Genomic DNA, 23,040 nt, shown 5'->3' on the forward strand with positions numbered 1-23,040 from the left:
TTAAATCGGATTACTCAAGCTGAGGCCAAATAAAGTCAAGCGACGACGCCACAACACTATCTTTACTTGGTAGGTAGTCAGCGCTAAATTATGTGCGCCACCATTAACGTTGCTGTAAGCAGTTTGACAGCATAACACCACCACAACTACTGACAACCTGAACCATTATCATCACGCAGTTGTAACTCGCAGTGATTACAAGTTTCTCATGTTTGTCAAGAATAGCGGAAAGCGCCTCTGAAGTTCCGTTTCCATTACGCCTAGGCAGGTGAGAATCCTAAATATCAGTAATAGGTCACCTAGCGAAGAGAAGAGTCCGCGTATTGTCTCAAGTTCTTGCAGTTTGATATTAATGCAGTTCCAGATGGTTTCGCACTAACGGGTTCTTTTGGCTATCTGAATACTCATATTGGAATTATATAAGTGTAATTGCTAGAACGTTCAACTACCTTAATAACACCTCATTCTGTGTTGAATACGACTCGGAAAGAAACGTTAATTTGACGTTTCCATCCATCTCCTGACGTCTTACTGAATGAAGTCTGAAGTGCACGCACAGTTGTGTTGCCCGCCGCAAGGATTCTGTGAAGTGTTGTGGCAGCTGGCGGTCATTGCTGAATACAGACATGTGCTCCAGGGGAACTCGTCTTTGTTGCATTTTTTCCATACCGTAATTAGCACAATAACATAAGGCTTGTTCTGCTGAAGAACTTGATGCCCACAAGTCCTTAAATAAGAATCTCCTAACATGAGTAATGCATGAAAGGAAACAGACTTTTGGACAAAACAATGGACAGCTCCCTGCTTTTTGCGTTTCCGATAGCGCCTACGATAAGAATCTGGTGTCATATTATGTTTCAGAACCCTAAACTGTTTATTTTTTTACCTCATACTAAAACAAAAGTTATGATATGAGAAGAGGAAATGACTTATATGCTTCTCATGAATTTGAGTTTTTCGTGTTTATTTTCCCACTTCATACTAAAACAAGGGCGTTAAAATGAGAAGAGGAAATGAAATATACGCTTCCAAGACATAATATTTCCTTGTGTGCTACTACTGCATACATGGAAGCCCTGCAGTTAATTTTTGTATATTGGATAAATTTTGATATCACCTCACATTCCTTTGTGAGAAGGTTCCTATTTTCTTGGGATTCATATAGAGTGGACATTTCATCACTGGTTAATATTCTGATGACTAATGACATGATACCCATTGCAATTGCTCCATGGCTCCTGTGAGTAGAGTCTCACGTTGGTTACTATAAGAACACGCAGGCAGTGATATCCACTCACTGCGGTCAGAGACAAGGTGATTTCTTTCTGTTTATGGCGAAGCGTCTGCTGCAGTGTCCACGCTCAGCCAACATAAACAAATCGCGGCGGCATTGGGCACTGCTGATCGCTGCGCTTGTCGCGAGCCGCGACAACAAGAGCGCACTGTCTCTGCTAACGATACTATGGAGTTAATACATCTTACTTAACGTAATATGCAGGACGTGGGTTGGGTGAAAATTCAGTTAGTAACTTCCCATCGCATTAAAATACTTTACAGTCATATTTGATGAATTATTTATTGTTGGTTGTCTCTCTAATGTTAATAGTATTGATTCAGATTGTGCATGAACACGAAAACACACACACACACACACACACACACACACACACACACACGTTCCTCAGTTGGCGTCGAGTGGATGAGTTTTTTCAATTACCTTGCACTGCAAGAATTGTAAGGAGGAGCCTGAAAGTAAATGGTCTTGTATGCTAAAGAGCTGCCACAAAGCAAATCTTGACCGATTATCAGATAATTGTCCACATGGGTTTTGTGGACGAGTATACTTTAAGTAGCCGCGCGGGATTAGCCGAGCGGTCTGGGCGCTGCAGTCATGGGCTGCGTGGCTGATCCCGGTGGAGGTTCGAGTCCTCCCTCGGGCATGAGTGTGTGTGTTTGTCCTTAGGATAATTTAGGTTAAGTAGTGTGTAAGCTTAGGTACTGATGACCTTAGCAGTTGAGTCCCATAAGACTTCACACACATTTGAACATTTTTTTATACTTTTAGTAACCAACCCACCCACGATCATTACGTAAGATTTCTGGAAGGCTTAGGGAATTGATTTCATTAAGTCGTCGACAGTGTAGCGTGATGGTTTACTTCCCAACATATGTTTTCTATATTTGTCCAAAGGTCGCTTGCTTTTGTAGATCCATGTGGCAATGGCCTTGTTACCTCTCACCAGTTATTTCTATCTGGTTGATGTTTGGTGATCGTGGAACAAACGGCAACAGCTTTATCCTCTCTTGGGCCTGAAACCAATCACGCACTGCTCTGCTATGATGGATGGGGCTCTGCTCCTGTAAATAAACTATTATCTCGTTAGTCCATGTATTTATATTTAAATAACGTATTTGTAATAAGCACATTGGATTATTATTTTCCACAGTGTTTAAGAATGCAGGCCCTGTCAGAGATAAGTGATCTATATTCAACAGTCCGATTAAGAATGTGATTTGCCCAGTCTATCACATGATGAGAGTCGTAGTCAGATATCCACATTAAGACTGCCTAGCTGAATCCGATTAGAACTATCTGGTATCGAAACGAAATTACAGAAATCGGATAATTTGAACGTCTGTACTGCAACAATGCTGCGCACATAAATTCCTATGATGGAGTAACAGGTAGCAAGTGGCTAAGAAAAAGTGAGAAATATGTCTTCTAGCCGCAATGTAACGTAATTATAACCCACATTTATGTGATGGAAATACTGAATCGAACAATACACATGTATTTCAGTGGTGGGAAGATACACCATATCGGATTTGCTGATGACATAATGACAATAATAATAATAATAATAATCGCGTGTGGCGGATAGGGGAAACACTCCCCCATATGGGTGGTACCGAGGAAATCAAATACTAGTGGTGAACCAAATACTAACACAATCCTGAACGGCTACCAAATCCGTTGAACCCAAAATCCAGACACGTCTGAGTGAAATTCACCGCTACTCTGGTCACCGTCTCTTAGCTCTATGAGCTTGGCTGAAAATATTTGCTTTCAAAGGCTTCAACACCCTCTGGTCCTGTCCGGTCCTCGTATCACCCAAGCCAAACCAATGAAACACAAGCAAACATGAACTATGCAAGCAAAGTCAACTTTACCCCAGGTGGTACACAACCCGGCTGTCGACAGGCGGCAGTTGGATTTTCGGATTCTGGGGAGTCCAGGTTAGCACGGCAGAGAATATCGAAGATCTCTGGTAAATTTCCCTACAAGGAAGAAACATACATTTAAAAGTAAACATCGATACAATGATCCAGACACGAAAACTAAATAATCTCACAAAAGAAATCCACCGACAAAAAATTCTCATCCTTGCTCTTCAAGAACCACGACTAACTGACAATGAAACCTTGCATTAGGGAAACCATTGCGTCTTCAAAAGCAAAATACAACAAAAGGTAGCGAAAGGTGTACCAATCTTCGGCATTGCATTTCTCGAACACAGATCTATCATCAACTCTGTCAAAGAAATCACACCCATCAACAATGAAAAGGTTCAAATGACTCTGAGCACTATGGGACTTAACACCGGAAGTCATCAGTCCCCTGGAACTTAGAACTAATTAAACCTAACTTAACCTAAGGACATCACACACTTCCAAGCCCGAGGCTGGATGCAAACCATCGACCGTAGCAGTCGCGCGGTTCCGAACTGAAGCGCCTAGAACCGCTCGGCCACCGTGGCCGGCCCATCAACAAGCGACTTATGACTATGCTCATTCAGAGCCACAGTAAAAAATATACACTCATCAATGCACGTGTCCCCACCAACATCGAAAATAAGAAAAACGCCGAAAATGTCGAAAAATTTTGGAGCACACTCGAAAATACTATGAGCAAATTTCACCAGGATGACGTGAAAATACTAGTGGGATACTTCAACTCTCTATTTGGGACAGAAGAAACCTGTAGAAAAATCATTGGCACAAATTCAACACACCGTAACACTTAGACCAACGCCACACGTCTGACTGACATTTGCCAACAATTCAACCACAAAAGGACGTCTTCCCAATTTAGGAAAAAACCAGTTCCCAGGTAACATGCTTAGCTAACAGGTGCAAGCTGCTTTCGTTCGCCATTCGCGACTCGCTGAAAGCCAGATTTTTAATTCTTTTGTAGCACAGCTACAAGCAGGCTGATAAAAACTCAATAAGGGAATCGTAAGACAACGCTCGAGCAAAATTCGTCTTGCTACTTTCAGTAACTCTTAGTGTCAGAGCGAAAACCTTACGGTACTGCCAAATTCATAATGCCACTTTTGTTTTCTACCGACATATTTTTTGTTGTTGTGAATACATAATTTTACCTCTGAAATGTCACATTTTCATAATACTTGCGAATGGTACAGGAAATGAAATAAATACAGATCTTTTCGAAGTCAAAAGTTGGTAATATCCTACTAATTCGTGTTAAAATAGGTTCAATCGTCTCACAGACACTTAATGATTTATTAAGATAGACTGCCGTCGTGGTGTTTCTGTAGGAAGCTGAATTTAATTTGTATTAGTACAGTGAATATTTTAATTGCATTTTCCATTAGTTTACTAAACGCAACAGTAATTATCAAAGAGAAATTAATCAGCAGCAGAATTTTCTTTCACGATATCTAAAACGATCTGACAATGCTAAAGTTGTTTACAAATTCTACGCCTGTAGAAACCTACTGGTTCTAACGATGTCATTAAACCAGAGTAGTTTTAAGAGTATTTCCGTCTAGAAATGAATTGCCTTGACGGTTGATCGATCAAGAGCGGGAAAGGTAAAATTTTACAAATATATGACGAGAGGGACAAGTGCTTGAGAGAGGACTTCCCTATCAATACAAGTGCCTGACAGACGACTTTTCTATCAATCTCCTGGATTGTTTTGTTTCTCAAATCAACATAGTGCGTTATCATACAGTAGCACAGGTGATGTAGTTTTGTTGCTCGATTTTCTTACACTCCGACCGAAAGTAATGCTCGATGAGTGACCTCATGACGTTCAATAATAGTCACTCCGTTGATTTTTGTTGTTTCGAATTAGAGCATGCAGTACTCCTACACCAGACTTCTGAACTTTGTCTGTTGAATGCAAATGTCGCATGATGGTTAAATGGTAATCTATCACATCTATCAGTAGTCGAGACTTCCTTAATGTGGAAAATCATTCATGCCAGAACGATCTTTGTTGAAACACGAATATCTTTTTCTGGCGTATTTTTACCAAAAGCACTCGCTCTAAACATAGTTCAAATCTTTCTAGCTGCCTCCTCTGCGTTCACCCCTCTGTTATACCAAAAATAAACGTTGTGTTTCAGGTGTTACACCTTTTTCCACTTGCGACTCAATTTTACAATGCTTAACTGTAGTTCATGATTTTCAAGTATGCAAAATCCAGTGCTTAACTGCAAGATGATAACTAGAACTTCAAATTCGAAAATGACGGTTGATACATACACTGACAACGCGGCGCCGCGTTCACATGGGCGGCGCCGGATTCCAGGCGGCGGGTGGCGTCTGGCCGGTGGCCGGTAGCCGCTGCATTGTGAGGAAACGCTCGAGCGTAAGCTGTTATGATCGCGGCGCAGCCACGAGCTGTCCTGCGGAGTTGTTTCTGGAATACTTGTCATTGCTGGTGGGTAGAATGTTAAGCGAATTATCTTCGATGCTCAATCAGAATCATAACTTTAGACCGAAATGTGGAAAAAAAAAATTGTTGGACACGAACAGGAGACCATAAGCTTAGAATGCATGACGATTACCATTTTTTCTTTTCTTTTTTTTTTTATTGTTCATTAGCGATCGTTGTGTTTGGTCATTGCGGACGTCGCAGGACATCCTGTTCAAGTTCGGTGGTTGATCCTTCCACTCAGTTTTTTTTTATTACAGAGGCCAACCGGCTCTCTGACCGAACACGCTGAGCTACCGTGCCGGCTAGCACTAGACCACGGGCTAACACAATCCGAGAACATCTCGGAAGTAGACAACACTTCCTCCTAACGCTTCCGCATCTTACAGTGTTGCCAGATTGTGCAGATGGCCGGTCAGTTCTATTGGCTACGTTAAGTGAATAGACTCGGACTTAGTCTCTGTGGCAGGCGGCCAGCGGTCAGTTTTTATGTCTAAAACTGTACTCCAATGTGTTTCATTCACGTATCTGTGTGGCGCTAAAGTGTGGTTATGGATAATACGTATGCTCAGATTGCGAATGTAACATAATAAGTAAAGAGAGGGAAATGAATTAGGCGTCCTTCGTCTTCCGTAACATCAAATATATTTTAGTTATTCTATCTTAAATGAACTGCGCAGAAAATCGTTCACCAGAAGTAAATAACTTGTTAGCAACATCAGATGATATTAACAGCTTTCCGGAGCGGGTTAGCCGTGCTTTCAACGGCGTCATATCGCGGATCTCACGTCTGCTTGCGCCGTCAGTTCGAATCCTTCCCCGAGCGTGGATGTGTGTTAAGTTAGGTTGGTTTAAGTAGTTATAGGGCTAGGGACTGATGACGTAAGCAGTTTGGTCGCATAGTTCTTGGAGCCATTTTTTGACCTTTCACGTAAATTTTTTTTTCATAAACGGCCGTATCTTTAGATTGCGTTGACATAGAAGCTCACTTTTTTACACCACCAAGGGACCGGTTACCACAAGAAATGCGATACATTTCCGCTTATTATGTCTACCCGTTCTGGAGGTAAACGGGTTTTAAAGTTTGGGTAGACCGATAGACGGTCAAGAAAGTGAGACTTGTAGGGTTCCGTTTTTACCGGTTTAGGTGACGAAATCCTAACAACGAAAACAGCTACGACAGATACTGAAGATGAGGGCTGCATAAATAACACCCCCTACTCTTTATTCGAAATGTTCTAGTTGCAGTCGATACATCAGCATATTAATCGTAGCTACGCTTTCGATCCAAATCACGTTTACAGGAATGCAAATAGAATCCATTTGCCTATACACGTGGTAGTTCACATCCAAGTATTAATGCTACCGCGTTTTAGAAGTGCCAAGATTCCCATTGCTAGCTAGCTTAAGAAACACTGAGGCTAATGAACGTTTTGCGGCTGTGGCGAGTCTAGTGGAGAATTCGAAACTGTGTAGGATACGTTTGGCAGCTGTGGAGCCGTTTATTTCCTGGGGTGGTGCAGAAATATCCTACTAAATTTACTCTCTAATAACAGTATTTTGCTATTTCGATAAACATCCCGAATGGTTGTCACATAAGCGGTGACATAAAGGAAGAAAATTCATGTTTTTGAGTCCAGAAAGCTCTATGCAACAGAAACTGCAGATCAATATGCCATTTTCATTGCGAAATTGGTGGCTTATTCATGTCTGGGGTAATAATAGAGGTTTGCATGGGTTGTCTGCTAGCGTAGTGAAAGGAAGGTCTGGTTTGTTTTCGGTTCTAATCTCGATGGAGGCAGGTAGAATATCAGTAAAGCAATTTTAAGAAATTCTCGCGGCCCCAATACGTTTTATCGCTACCTTTATTCTGTACTGGCGCCCTGTGCATGTCAATATGACACTTTTGTAGAATTTCATACATGTTACTGCCTACTTTTTCCGCTTCTGTCAATAATGGAATTGACTTAAGTGTGGCACTGAATGATTTTTAACTGAATTTCGTTATGAATCTTCACGCATTGTTAAATTTGCACACTTTCATGGTAGGTCAGCAACGGTAATCCAGTATGACTGGTCTGAACGTTGACACAGACCGTTTCGCGGCCGAAAGCGGATAATATTTTGCTAATTCGTAACGATCCGGCGTTCTTTGTATTACTAAAACAATTATGTTATCTCGATAAGTTGAAATTCATTTTTATTGGTACAGTTCATACCAATTAGCGTTTCTTCTTTCAGTTCTGTCTTATATTTACGTGTTGTATTTAACACACTAATCAGCATTAATATAGTCTTACAAATTATTGAAAGCAGCCTAAAAAAGTTCAGATAGTTTGTCAATTTCACGCAAGTGCATAGTATGTTGGTAGCACTTCGTCGCCTTGCCTGTTATGCTGTGTAGCAGACTTTAAAGCCGTGCGGATCAGCATAACGAAAAGGCGAGGGGTCTCGCTCGTTTTGTCCACGACTGTACATAATTTTATTGTTTATTGACTGAGGATCATTAAAATTAATGAAACTCAAGTTTTTCTAATTTCATTTTTGTAATGTGTTTATCTGACATGTTCCACACCCAGAAGGATCCCCTCGTTTGTGGGTCTATGGAATGAATAACTAATCTAATATTCCTCCTCTTATATACCCTACCACTGTGGTGGCCATTCTACTTATCACAGATTATTGCGCCTGTAAGCACTTACATACCTGCCAATAATGTGTACAAAGTTAAATTGACATCCAACCTTGTCTTCTGTGTGCATTGGCTTTTTGTCAGCCAGTGTATTAGTATTATTTGTCATTTCATTAATACATTGCATGGATAGTAAAGGTACCACCTCATTTGCCCTGTGCACAGCTGAAGTTACTTCTGCATCTACCCATCACACTCCATCCAAGATACCATTGTGTCCTCCGTATCCAGAAGTCCTCAATACAGACACACATTTCATTTGATACCATATATGATCATAACTTCACGACCAGGTACTGGTGTTGCACCACGTAAAATGTTTTTTGGAAGCCAAGAGATACTCCCTCTGCCTTAATGTCTTCATCTAAGGATTTCACAATGTCATTCAGAAAAATGCTAGTTCAATTCTGCATGACAATTTAGGAATTCATGCTGGCTGATATGGAACAGGCATTCTGCTCTAGAAACTAACAATGTTTGACCTCAGAATATGGTAAAATTGTACAGCAGACAGATTTCAATGGTATTGGGTGGTAATTTCATGGCTCAGTTTTGCTAAGTTTCTTGTTGAGGGATTTGACTTGCATTTTTTCCATTTTCTGGACACAGTTTTATGTTTGAGAGATGTGTGATAAACTATGGTTATGAGAAGAGCTAACTCATTGGCAAAGTCCTTATATTTCATAAGGATTCAGTTGAGCCCTGGGACCTGCTTTCTCTCAGTGCGACTGACTAACTGAAGCAGTGCTCATGGATATTTTATTGCAAAGGTATATTCAAAAGTGTAATTCAGTATTCCTGCTTTGACGTTTCTGCACCCTGTTTGGTTCCTGTGTCCTCCACGATTATCTGGACATCATGATTGTCTGGACATATATCGTTGCTGAATTGACAGCCTTTGTTTCACTCAATTGCCTTTATTTTTGTGAGAGTTTTTAGACAGTTCTGGAAGGAACAGTGTAAAAGGAGAACTTTCAGAATTGTTGTTACTCTTGTTAATAGCAGAGGTTTTGTCTTTGCAATGTTTAAGCCTCTTCTTTACATTAATCTGTAGTAAAAGATGTTTGATAATACACTTGATATATAAGACTGTAAGGACAAATAACTTTTGCATTATGCATCACTGCCAAGTAACCTAAATCAATAAAACTTGGGCCATAGGTAGAAAGAGCTGCTAAAATATAGTACAGAAGATAATTGAAAGAAATATGCAAAAGACGGACAGAAATTATACTTTTATTCTAAGACAATAATTACACTGAAGTCACTGCGACTCATGATGGGCCCTGGACATTAAAAATGGCGGAGATGGTTCTTAACAGGCAGCAATGCATGGTCTGCAATGTGTTTCCATGTGGCAACAACTTTGGTAAGGAGTTCTTGTTGTAGGGCCTTCCATTCCTCCAACAGTGCGGTTGACAACTGCTGGATGGTTGCCTATGTCTCTGGATGTGCTGCAGTAAGTGTCTCCAACACATCGCACAAGTGCTCATTGTGGTGTGTTGTGTGTTCCCAACAGTCACCATATGAGGGTACATCCCACATTGCCGAACATGATCGTTTTGGTGGTCAAGGTGTTATGGTATGGGGCACATAATGTTGCGTGAGACTACTGGTGTATGAAACCTTGAATGCTGTACACTCACTGATCAAAACTACTGACACACTGTACTCCTTCCCCATGTCGTATTTTCAGGGATACATTTGGCTCTGACTTCGTTCTTATGGATGACAATGCGTGACTACATCAAAAGAGAGGATGTTTGGTGAGTGGACTGGCCTGTCCACTCCCCCCAAAGTAAATCTCGTTGAGTACATATGGGATGTGCTGAGGGAGACATACTGCAGCACATCCACAGGCACCAATGACCACCCAGCAGTTGTCACTCAAGCTTGTGGAGGAATGGAATGCCCTGCTACAAGAACTTCTTACCAACCTTGTGGACCAGCATGGGAACACGTTGCAGAGCAAGCACTGCTATCCATGACCGTCACACACCACATTAAGAAACATGTCCTGCCTTTTGCAATGTCCATGGGACCATCATGAATTGCAGTGACTTCAATGTAATTATTGTCTCTGAATGAAAGTGACATTGCTGTTTGACTCATTGCGTATTTCAGTTACCTTCTGTACCATACTATAGCAGTTCTTTGTATGTACGGTTTAAGTTTCATCAAGCTCAGCAGTAACACTTGATGCGATAGTTACGTCTAAATTTTGCACACCAGTATACCGCTTGTACCGCAAATATTTTTACGCAGTCTTTATTAATGCTATGTTCTCTTCGCATACGTTATTCTCTGCAGCCCCTTTTGTATTAATGATAAAATTTCTTTTTAATTAATGGCTGTCTATCAGTAAATTTAATTATTCTTTTACTACTGTTTTTAGAATTTTAAGTTTTCCCATGAATTCATTATATGTTTGATACTGCGAATAGTAGCTTCAATTACCCTCAGTACATATTTTTTAACTATTGTCACAGTCACCACATAACTGGACACCAATAATTTTGTCTCACTGGAAGTCTGCAGCATCCAATATAATGGTTGATCAGTGCAATAAAACATTGATCATAGCCATATTCGTAACTCTGACCTGTGCTACAGTACAAGGAGGTAAACAAAAGTAAATGTATTTATGTTACAAGAACATGAGCTCCAAAAATGAAGCATGGACATAAGAATGTTCATATTATGTTATATGAGACCAGTATAAACAGTTTGTAGCCCTTGGTTTTAATTATGTGCAACTTGTAAGCCTGTTTCTACATTGTGATACTAACTGTAAAATTTTTGACAGACAGGTAAAAACAGAAGCAGATAGCTTCATAGATTTTCTTTGAAATGATTAATTGTTGGTTTACATATATTTTTGTTCAGTAAATTACATTGTTGTACCATCCATTTCAATCATTTATTGACACTGGTAAATGTACAGGGCCTCCAAGAAATGTTGCAACAAACTTAGAGGGGCTGTAGAGGATGTCTCAAGGAACAACTGAGGACAAAAATCCTTGTCCAAAAAACATCATCTAATGACACTACAGAGTGTCAAAGTTATAGGTGCCAGTGCCACAGATGGACCATAGGCAGAATGTTTGTTATTCAGTGATCGACTGATTTCCACGATCATCAGTGGAAAAGGTGGAGCTAGTTCTGCACATACAGGACTTTTCTCCTCTGAATGTGATGTGCTGTTGCCTCAGTGAACGATAGTTTCAGACAATGGTTTCCATCAGCAGTTTATTTTTCTCTTGGAACCATGTAAAATCTCCACTGTTTTTTGGTGTACAAGAGAACAATAAACCACAGATGGAAACACATGTCTGAAACTGTCATCCACCACTGTGACAGACCCTTACATTCCTAGGAGCCAAGGCCTGTCTGCCCAGCAGCTATCTCCAACTTCTCCACTTTCAGCCAGAGCAGTTAGTTGTGATCACTGAATAACAAACAACATTGTGAGACATTCTGCCTACGGTCCGCCATCAACAAAGTCATGTTTGCTGCTGAAGGGCATTGGCACCTATAATTTTGACACACTGTGGCATCATTGGATAATGTTTCTGGACACGGGTTTCTGTCCTCGAGTTGTCAACTCCACAATTCCAATAACTCTGGTGACTGAATAGCTCCCCATCATGTGCATTATATTACACAGTGGAGACAAGTCAAACATGTGCATGTCCTTACCAAAACTTTATATACTAGGTCCCCTCTACAACCCATAGAAGCCTGTAATAGGAAACACCCTGTATATGCTACTGAAACATAACTGAACCACCTGTATTTTGCTGTTTGCCTGCAGTGCAGATACTGTATTTACTCGAATCTAAGCCGCACTCGAATCTAAGCCGCACCTGAAAAATGAGATTCGAAATCAAGGAAAAAAAAATTTCCCGAACCTAAGCCACACCTTAAATTTGAGACTCGAATTTCAAGGGAGAGAAAAGTTTTAGGCCGCACCTCCAAATCGAAACAAAGTTGGTCCATTGTAATATGAGACACAATTTAGGTTGAATGAATGACGATACAGCTACAGTAGTTTGGTTCGAGTCGTAAGCTTAACAGTTAAGCTTTACCAGGTAGCCATTGCTATGCGTCAGGCGCTCCGTCCGTATTTATACGGGTACCCTTCCTTTTTCACGTGCTTCGTCTGGTTTGAATCGATTGTTTATTTTTCTTTGATCTGATAAGTGCTGTTCTCTTTGTTATAGGTGTTTACGTCACTCTAAGCTGAAAATGTGTTATTGTACTGTGTCATGCATTGTTGTCGCATTCTGATAATGTGTGTTTATGACCTGTCGCCGCTCGCGCCATGGCTTGCTTTTGTGCGCGCTACCGTCGCTTACGATTAAAAAAAAAAAGATAGGAATTGCCTCATTAGCGAAACAATGGCAAGAGACTGCTATTTGTTGTTACTTACACTGCTGCTTTCTTTGATAATGATCAACAAGAACCAAATAATAGACTGCGTATGATAGAAGATGTTATGCACGAGAGTTCAGCTAAAATTTTTCGCTGTTTGAAAATCTTTGCAGATGCCTCTTTTGTACATTACATTCTGCACAGAAATTAGAGTCACTTAGATTTAAAAATCTAGTCAATTGCCGTGCTTCATTTCTAACTGTATCACTATTAGGCATAAGAATAATATGAATATAAACATGGCATGATATGTATATTCTTCCGCGTTTGCAGTTGTCTCACACTAGTTTCGTAGTTTATTAGGCAGACAGGATTTAAATTCATTCATTCATTCATTTATTGGTCCAGTTGATAGTAGCAAACACGAAAGAATACATGGCAAAATATTTATATTTGTATTATTCTTATGGTGAAGAGAATACTGCATGTGATTCACAATTCATAAAAGTTCCTATTAGCAACTATCTCTTCTCACGGGTAGGAAAAAAAATGTAGAGTTGGCCGTATTGACAAACATCCCAGTCTTGACAGTCAGATTTTCATAGTACATTGAAATGCTGCTACATTCGAAGATGAACAATACGGAATTTGTATTTGCTTCGTTGGATAATGTATGAAAATGCAGTGGTCGAAACTCGGGGCAGAGAAAAAAAAGCTCGTCTTCCACCTCTTTTTTTTAATTTATTTACTGACTCAGAGGTTTTGGCGCCAGTATTTATCTTTGTGCCTGCAAAGCATGCCAGTGTAGCGCTACATATATTCGACGGCAGAAGTTGGTTGTGGCGGCACCTACCACCATTTTTCAGAACTTCTGCTTACTTTGCACTCGATTCTAAGCCGCAGGCGGTTTTTTGGATTACAAAAACCGGAAAATAAGTGCGGCGTAGATTCGAGTAAATACGGTAAACTTCACTTTAACAACAAACAGAAGAACATAACAGAGAAAGTTTGATGGTAGGCCTAAAAATCAAAAATAGTAAGACTTAACATAATAAACAATTAACAAGGTCACTTAACCACTTTATTTTTGTTTTGTATTTATATCAGTTAAAGAAGGAGGCAGGGGAGGTAACTACTCTATGGAGAGATGGGTTTCCAGGAAAAGAACTATTTTTCTGTTTGTGGAGAGAAATACATCAGGAAATAAATGTAGTGTAGTGAAGGAGGTTAATTACTCTTATCAAACTCTAGGTTACATTGAGCTGGTTTTCAGAACTCTTCATCTTTCTATGTTGATCTGCTACAGACAAATATGTCCTTTGTTCTTACATTCATTGGGCTGGACAATTTGTGAGCTACAATGGTCCTGATTAGTGTCTCATATGTGCAGATCTTGTGCTGTGTAAGATACACTTCAATCCTGATCTTTTTGAATGACACTTAACATTTATTGAAAATATCTGTTGCTTTAGCAAAGTACTTCCTACTGTGCTTTAGAACTGAAGTAGTTCCTGAACTAGCTTTCACTATTATGCTCTCCAAGTTCATGATTTATTTTTATCAGTGTGAATGGCATTACATACACAACTTCTGCAATATTACCTGGTTCTTATGGACTCGCTGATTTAAGAGGGGGCAGTTATAAAGTTTTAATAATCACCTCCCAAAAAAAATTGAGCTCTGACCACAAATTATTGTACATGCCAATTACATATGTTTTTGCATATGTTTTGGGGGGTTTAACATTTTCCTCAGTTTGGATTTTTTAAGTCCGGACCGCACGAAAACTTAAAATAGGGGTTTCGCTGTAAGTGGTTAAAGAAGTCATAGTGGCCTGAAACAGTTGCAACATTTCTGCTGCCGCCACCATTAGGAAGCTTTTTGAATTGGTGTGAACTTCCATTAACTCAACAAAGACTATTAGTGTATTCCCCTTCAAATGTGGAAAATAAGGTACCATTCAATACTTCACTTTATCAATGGGTTGTGGCTACCCCGACTGAAGACATATCACTGTCAACAAACAAAAAATTGAAACTTCCTGGCAGATTAAAACTGTGTGCCCGACCCTGGCAGAAGTAAAGCTGTGAGGACCGGGCGTGAGTCGTACTTCGGTAGCTCAGATGGTAGAGCACTTGCCCGCGAAAGGCAAAAGGTCCCGAGTTCGAGTCTCGGTCGGGCACACAGTTTTAATCTGCCAGGAAGTTTCATATCAGTGCACACCCTGCTGCAGAGTGAAAATCTCATTCTGGAAACAAAAATTTGATTTTGGCAATGATTCTGGTTTGTGTTTTAGACCTTGTTCAAACATTACACTTTTGCACAAAATGTATCATGCTATGGTAACACAGACAGAGGAACACAAATTGGTGAAGTTCAGCTTATGTCACTATAATAGAGTGCCTCCTTGTGTTCTTTACCTTACCTCATATGCTTACCAAATGTCTGCCTCAACTTTTGAAGGAGTATAAAATAATTCTGCAGTGGCTGTTTCCTGCGCTGCTGTCACCATAACTGGAATCTCAAATGATTAGATTTTCTCGGTTTTCTTTTATTTTGGTTTTCAAATACATTTTATGGGCAATAAAAAATCATTGCTACATTTTAATGTAGGAACAAATTTATTTTGTGCACAAACTGTTAATGACCTTTCTTTTCCATGAACAAGGCAGTCTAAAACTTGTACAGCAAGAGAATACACATGCAAATATCTTACTGCTTGCATATACTCAAAGGAAATGTGAATATTTTCAGCAGAAGGCTCCTGAATACAGAGAAACCAATAATTAAAATACAAGGCAAAACTGTATAGTATTCTTGTATTTCAAATCTCTTTCAATAGCTTCACAGAACACTGTATGGAAGAGAAGAAAAGATGGAATGCTTTCCAGTGTTTTCCATTAAATGGAAGATAAAAATCATACCCATCACATTGCAAAATTCTGAGTGTAGTCATATTCAATTGTTGGTATCACAGCCTGGACAAATTTCAGGAATATTATTAAGTACATGTGAACCCCCAACTCGCCACCTCCTTCAGTTACAGTTTGTATTATTTTTTTCATCACTTCTGCATGCCTGTGGAAAAAATGCAAGAGTTTAAAAATAAAGGAAACAATCTCCACACATTGGCTAACAAAATAGCTGCAATTAAGCAACAACACAAGATATGATCAAGAGCACATAAAGCAGACTGGTGGTAGCTGTTTGTCATTATCCTTGGAAAGAACTATTCAACTTTTAGGGTTTGTGGAAGGCAGGGGAACACCACCAAGGAATCGTCACAACAGCCATTCCATCTCTATTTGCTTCAATTAATACTTGGAGACTCACTGGCTCCTTCCTTCTGATATCATGCCACTTCAAATTTTGACTAACTAGATACATGCTGTGTAGATGAAAATTTTTGTCCTTCTCCTCATTCCTGTAAACATTTCACATGGAGATCAAAAACATCATCCCTACAGCTTTCAATAGTCATTACCCTATGTACAGGCACTGTATCTTTGTAACCTCCAAATGAAGGAGAACAGTGAACTTTAAACTTAGAATACCAGCATGTCAATTGGTTCATTTCAATGTTTTAGCTGGATGCTAATATCCTGTATTAGAAAACCGACTACCACTGATGGGCTCCAATTCATAAGTGCTCTAGCCAGTTGTGAACACTTCTGTGACATGAACTACAGGGCACAAATACAACTGGCCTTCCGGCACAGAAAATATATTCACAAGTGTGTTTAAAATTTGTACTCGCAGATATAGGTTGGTTAGGGATAAAGCTCCCTTCTCTATTTTGAGTTCATGGAGCAGTGCCTGTTTACTCCAGCACATGACACAGAATTGACACATTGTGAATGATGTTGCATGCAATTCATCACTAGAGTAACTTTGTAATACATTCTGCATCTGTTAGTACCACTTTTAATGCCTATAAACCTCAAACTTGAGCCATCTTGCACTGTCTACCTGCTTTTGCCCTTATTTCAGTGCCATAGTTATAAAGTGAATTCAAGGCTGGGTGATGTTGGGTGACAAAGTGAGGTGCTTCTTTTAGAAATGGAAAATGTAACAGGTGAATCCGAGTTGAGAGAAGAAGTGAAGCTGCTGTAGTAAGTTAGGGAGTTCGTCTTAACTACTGAGTCCAGACCACATAGATGTCACTGATAACTCTGTACCAAGCCATGGGACCAAGCCTCTGTGTCTTCACAAATGCCACTTCCATGCAGCCCCTGAAAAGGTTAACACAGTAATGGCCCATCTTGGTTCTCATAGCAGTGTCCGCCCCCCTCCTCCCCCATCTCTCTCTGAAGTGAAATATTTATGACTAAGGGTGAAGTTGGCTAGGATGACAATAAAGGAGGTTTTGTGGAGACTTTCAAGTGGCTATTGTGAGATTTATTGGTGTCGCACAAAGAGGCCATGCTTATTTGGGAATATTATGCAGAGCAAGGATAGCATTAATAGTAATGAGAATTACACCTTGGAGAGGGCTGAGAATGGATCCGAGACATTATAGGGAGTGGTCGGTGTCATATGTAGAATGGGTGGCTCTTTGTAGATGGCTTAGCGATGGCCTACTGGATGTATCTGGTAAGGACTTTGAAGCTAGCTACAATGGCATGGGCAATAGATCATTCTACATATTTTGGAAAGTAGATGGAAGAGGAAGGGGAGGGGGGTGGTGGTAGGGATGGATAAGGAGTTCTACAGAAGCAGTGAGGGCCTAGGGGTGAGGGCCCAGGGCTCAGTATGAACTCATTATTTAGCTTGAGTAAGGTTTGAGATTTTGCTGATAGTTTTCAGGAATGACTAGGAGGCAATGCTGGAAGTGAGGAATAAATGGAATGTTTCGAGAGGATTGTTTTGGGGAAGAGCAGGAGGATCATTTTGGGATTTGGGTTGGAACTATTCTAGGTAGAGTTCAGTGTTCACTAATTGGTTGTGGGTTGAAACTGAATAGTGAAGTGGTGTTTACGATGAAGGTTGTAGGTGAATGATAGAGGATCTTTCACTTGGGCTGTATGATTGAAATTGAGTGTCACACTGAAGGGCTAGGCTTTAGGAAATAATGGACATCTGAGGATCAGAGATGGATTTGACTGAGAGATATAGCACTAAATGGAGGCTAGAACAGTGAAGTGGTAGGGTTCCAATATGGCTGTGGTTGCACTTGGGTGACAGATGTGAGAGGGTACTTTTTTAGATATTTGACCAATACAAGAATAGCGTCTTCAGGTGGGTTCAAGGAGAATTACACAATGTGTGCTAACTTATCCAAAGGCTGATGAAAAGTGGAGGATTTTAAAGAGACACATACAAGTATTGACACCCATTATTACCCAGGCCTTGAGTGCCTCAAAACATTACACCTCTAAGGCAAGGAACCTTCGATGTCAAACCCCGGAATGAAATCACCCCCTTCTGATATCCTTCCCACACCACCCACTACAGCTTTCCACCAACTTCCTACCCTCTGCAACACCAAACCTTATGACATTTCTCAACCCCTGTCCCCTATCCTAGCAATCATTCCTGTTCTTAAAACTTGCACAATCACCTACCCAATACCTCTTACTCCAGGTCCACCACTGGTAAACCTTAGAACATAAAGGGCAGGGAAACATGTGGAACCACCGTACACAGTGTTGTGTACAGGAATGACCATTACTAATCTAACCGAGAGGATGAAAACTGTCTGCTTTGTGGACACCCAGTAGCCAGCTGCTGAACATGCTGTTCAGCATGGCCTCAGCGCCTGATACACTACACAGGCTATTTGGATCCTCCGCTTAATACTAATTTCCCTGAACTCAAAATTTATCCTAATGTTCCCACCACTCTCCAAAGCTTAACTCCTGCTCTCTCTCTGGCCACTCCTCTTTCAACATTGTATTTTTTATTTACTTCTCAATTGTTTTCAAATTCCTTCCTTATCTTTGAAGATCTAAGTTTACTTCCCAATAACAAGAAGTAAATATGAAGAATCAATTACATGTATGATCAGATAGAAGAATTATTAGGAATAACAAAGAAAAGTGACAATGACATAATAGTGATAAACTTTAATGCCTGTGTCGCAACCACAATTCAAAGTGGGTTGGCATATTTGGACTGGAAAATGTGAATAGCAGAGGCAAATATCTATTACAATTCTGTGAACATTATGAAATGATCCTAACAAACACAAGCTTCAAAGTTATTACTAGAAGTTAGTGTCAGATACCAAACGGAGTCTTCATTGGACTGGAATATAAATAGCAACAAAATAAAACCTAATTATTCATAACCTGGTATTGACACTGATACTGATCACATGATAGTTATCGCCAAATGTAATATCAGACTTAAAAAGCAAGGAGAGAGGAGACAGATATTAGGAAAGTATAAGCTGGGAGGAAATAGCAAACAGCACAGAATTTACCAGGGAAGAAGAAGCTGAAGCCAAGAAAACCGGGGATGGCAGAAGAAATATTGAATCTCATAAAAACAGGAAAAGATAGATTGTTACTTACCATAAAGAAGGCACAATAAGTTTTTTCCAGCCACAATCTTCATCAGCAAAAGAGAAACGGGAAACATGCAAGTAAGCGCACCTCACGTACATATGGCTGCCAACTCTCGCAGCTCGGGCCAGAATGCAACTATCATGTGGGATGGCAGCAACACTCTGGAGGGGGCGGGGAAGGGGAAGGAATAATAGTGTACAGAGGAATGCTGGCTGATGGAGTGTGCAGGGGCTAGAATGCCAACTGGTGCAGTGTCAGGAGGGTTGTGGGGAAAATGGATCCAAAAGGAGAAGGGTAGGGAAAGATGGATGGGTACATTTGCAGAGGGTAGTGAACAAAAGAGGCTGGAAGATGAGAACGGGGAGGAGGCGATAGGACAGATGGAATGGAAATTGTTGAGTAGAGGGTGTGAGGACAGTAATTTACTGCAGGTTGAGGCCAGGATAATTACGGGGGCGGAGAAGGTATTGTATGATTGTATGGATAACTACCATCTGCATAGTTCAGAAAAGCTGGTGGCAGAGGGGAGGATCCAGATGGCTTGGGTAGTGAAGCAGCCACTGAAATCAAGCATGTTATGCCACTCGGTGGTCGACTTTGCTCTTAGCCACAGTTTGCCAGTTGCCATTCATACTGGTGGACAACTGGTTGGTAGTCGTACCAATATAAAAATCCGTGAAATGATTGCAGCAGATCTGGTATGTGACATGGCTGATTTCATAGGTAACCCACCACTGATGGGGTAGAATAAACCTGTGACAGGACTGGAACAGGAAGTGCTGGGTGGGTGGATTGGCAGGTCTTGCACCCAGGGTTTCCACAGGGATATGATCTTCGTGGCTCTGGGGCTGGGAGTGGCATACGGATGGATTCTGATGATGTGAAGGCTACGTGGGCAATGGAACACCACTTTGGGTGTGGATGGGAAGGACTTCGCATAGGATATCCCTCATTTCAGGGCATGATTGTTTTTTGTTTTGTTTTAGGGCACAAAAACAACTAAGGTCTTTTGCACCCATCTCAAAACTGTAGAACATGAAGACAGAGAGAGGAGTTAAAAATGACTACACATCAATCCCAATTAGAAAAAGTAAAACACAGTCAACAGCCCGCGCGTCATTCACTAAAATGGCTGATAACTCAGACGGCAAACACAAAAAGAGAACATAAGCAGTAAAAAAAAGGAGGGGGGGGGGGGGGGGTACGAAGACTGCAGCAGCCTTGGCAGCAGTGCCAGCGGCCTCGTTTTCTGTCAGACTGACATGATCAGGAACCCACATTAACGTCACAGTGACTCCAAGATTGAGCAAGTGACAGCTTTCCTAGAACCATTGCACAAAGGGATGGATGGCGTGCAACACACAGAGGCTTTGAAGGGCACTAAGAGAGTTGCAGCAGATGACGCAATTGAAAAGCCTTTGTTGCTGGATCTACTGCATGGCCTGACACAGGGCGAAGAGATCTGCTGTAAATATTGAGTAGTGTTCCAGAAGCCAATACCGAAAAATGTCGGCGCCAATGATGAAGGCACACCCGACACCATGGTCAGTCCAAGTGCCATCAGTGTACACGAAGGTACTATTGCGAAGTTCCACGTGGAGTAGTGTCCTTAGGAAGTGAATGAAGGCCAAGCTGAATGCAGGCCGCCGCATGAACCACACCCACCAGGAAAGTTGCAGGTAGCATGAAGTTAAGCTGCCGGAGAAAGAGCTGCAAATTTCAAGAGGTACCAGAAAAGAGGAACACGCCCCATACTGGTGATCAAAGAAGAAGGCTGAGGGTAAAATCACAGCAGTAGGACAGCAGTAGTTCAGCAGCTTTTGCATACAGACTCTCAACCCAGCTAGTGTAAAAGGCGCCAGTGGCCAAACGGATGCCACGAAGAAGGATAGTATTGAGACAGCATAAAAGGGACGGGCATGCAGATGCATAAACAAAGCATGCATAGTCTAGTTTCGAACAGACAAGGGACTGTTACAAACGGAGGAGTGTGCATCACTCAAGACACGTAGGACACTAAGCAACCGCATACAGCAGGCTGCCAGGTAAGACACGTGGGAGGACCAAAAAAGTTTCCTATTGAGCAGGAATCCCAGGAATTTCGAAGTTTCAATGAACGAAAGAGCAACAGGCCCAATGTGTAAAGACAGTGGAAGAAGGCAATTGCACTACCGAAAATTCATACAAACTGATTTGTCAGTGCAAAAACGAAAGCCACTGTCAATGCTCCGTGAGCAAAGGCGCTGAAGACACCGCTCAATAAGACAAGTCCGTGGAGAATTGCAATAGATAGCAAAATCGTCAAGAAAAAGGGAGCCGGAGATGCCTGGCAGAAGACGGGCCATTATAGGGTTAATGACAATAGCAAAGAGGACGACAGACACTAAGCATGGAACCCTGAGGCACACTGGTTCCCTGGAAAAAGGTATCCGACGAAGCAGAACCCACACATACCTTGAAAACTCATTAAAAAAAAAAAAAATATATATATATATATATATATATATATATATATATATATATATATATATATATATATATATATATATATATATATATACTGCTGAAGGAAATGAGATGTGGCCTCGGCAGCCCCACATGGAGAGAGTACAGATGATAAAATTCCTCCAGCAGGAGTCGTAGGCCTTCTCTAAATCAAAAAACACTGCCACAGGTTGGAATTACCGTAGAGAACTATTCATGACATTGGTGGACAAAGTGACGAGATGGTCAACTGCAGAATGGAGCACTCAAAATCCACACTGTGCAGTGGTTAGAAAATTGCGAGACTTGAGCCACCATACCCACCGGGCACAAATTATATGTTCCACCACCTTGCAAAGACAGCTGGTGAGAGAAAGGGGTGGAAGCTGGAAAGAATGTGTTTGTACCTACCAGGCTTAGGTATGGATGTGACAGTGGCTTCACGGCAGCATCTGGGAAACATGCCCTCTGCCCAGATGCAGTTGTACATATGAAGCAGAACGTGCTTGCCCACAACAGAAAGGTGCTGCAACATCTGAATGTGAACAGCGTCTTGCCCTGGGGTGGAGGATCGGGATGAAGTGAGAGCATGATTTAGCTCCTTCATAGTAAAGGGGGCACTGTAGCACTCTTGATTCTGAGAAGAGAAGGGTAGCACCCCCCCCCCCCCCCCCCCATCCCATCCACTCCACTCGTTTCCAATGTGGGAAGATGGGGTGATAGGGGGAGGAGCTCAAAATCTCTGCAAAATCGTGCCCAAGGTGTTGCAGGTAGCAATAGGGTCCAGGTGACATTGTCTGCTACTGTCAGGTCGAAAATTGGGGAATGGATCTTGGTACCAGAGAGCTGTCGGAAGAGGGAGTGGAACTGTTAAAGGAACTAGTGAATGAAATCCAGCAAGCTTTTTTGCTATCCTGAAGAAAGCAATGACACTGTGGACAAAACTGTTTACAATGAATGCAGTTTGCCATCATAGGATAATGCTTAAAAATGGACAGAACACATCTCCATGCATGAACTGATGAATTGGGTCGTGGCATGCCTCAGCCCACCAAGGGACTGAGACACCTCATGGTAAAGAGGAGTGCGAGGAATGGAACGTTCTTCAGTGGTAAAGATAACGTTTCTTGGATATTCTACCTGGTCACCATAACTGGGGAAATGTTGTTCATCGAAGGTCACCAGGTAGGAGTAAGGCCTCCAGTCAGCCTTAGTAAGCTGCCATTTGGATGTGCATGTGGGTGGGGTAGGTGTCAGCAAACTGATAGTACACGGGAAATGGTCGCTCCAGTATG

General features: G+C 41.2%; 1 protein-coding gene across 1 annotated transcript in view; it reads right to left on the bottom strand.

Annotated features, from left to right (window-relative positions):
- Positions 1-15,350: 15,350 nt before the first annotated feature.
- The window catches only part of LOC126162494 (ubiquitin-like-conjugating enzyme ATG3), an 86,185-nt gene continuing 78,495 nt past the window's right edge, over positions 15,351-23,040 (bottom strand). The window contains exon 7 of the mRNA XM_049919038.1: positions 15,351-15,830. Within this exon, the coding sequence (XP_049774995.1) occupies positions 15,680-15,830 (151 nt within the window). The 3' untranslated portion in view covers positions 15,351-15,679. The remainder of the gene's footprint in view (positions 15,831-23,040) is intronic.

This window comes from Schistocerca cancellata, chromosome 2 (genome assembly GCF_023864275.1).
Source record: "Schistocerca cancellata isolate TAMUIC-IGC-003103 chromosome 2, iqSchCanc2.1, whole genome shotgun sequence".
NCBI lineage: Eukaryota > Metazoa > Arthropoda > Insecta > Orthoptera > Acrididae > Schistocerca > Schistocerca cancellata.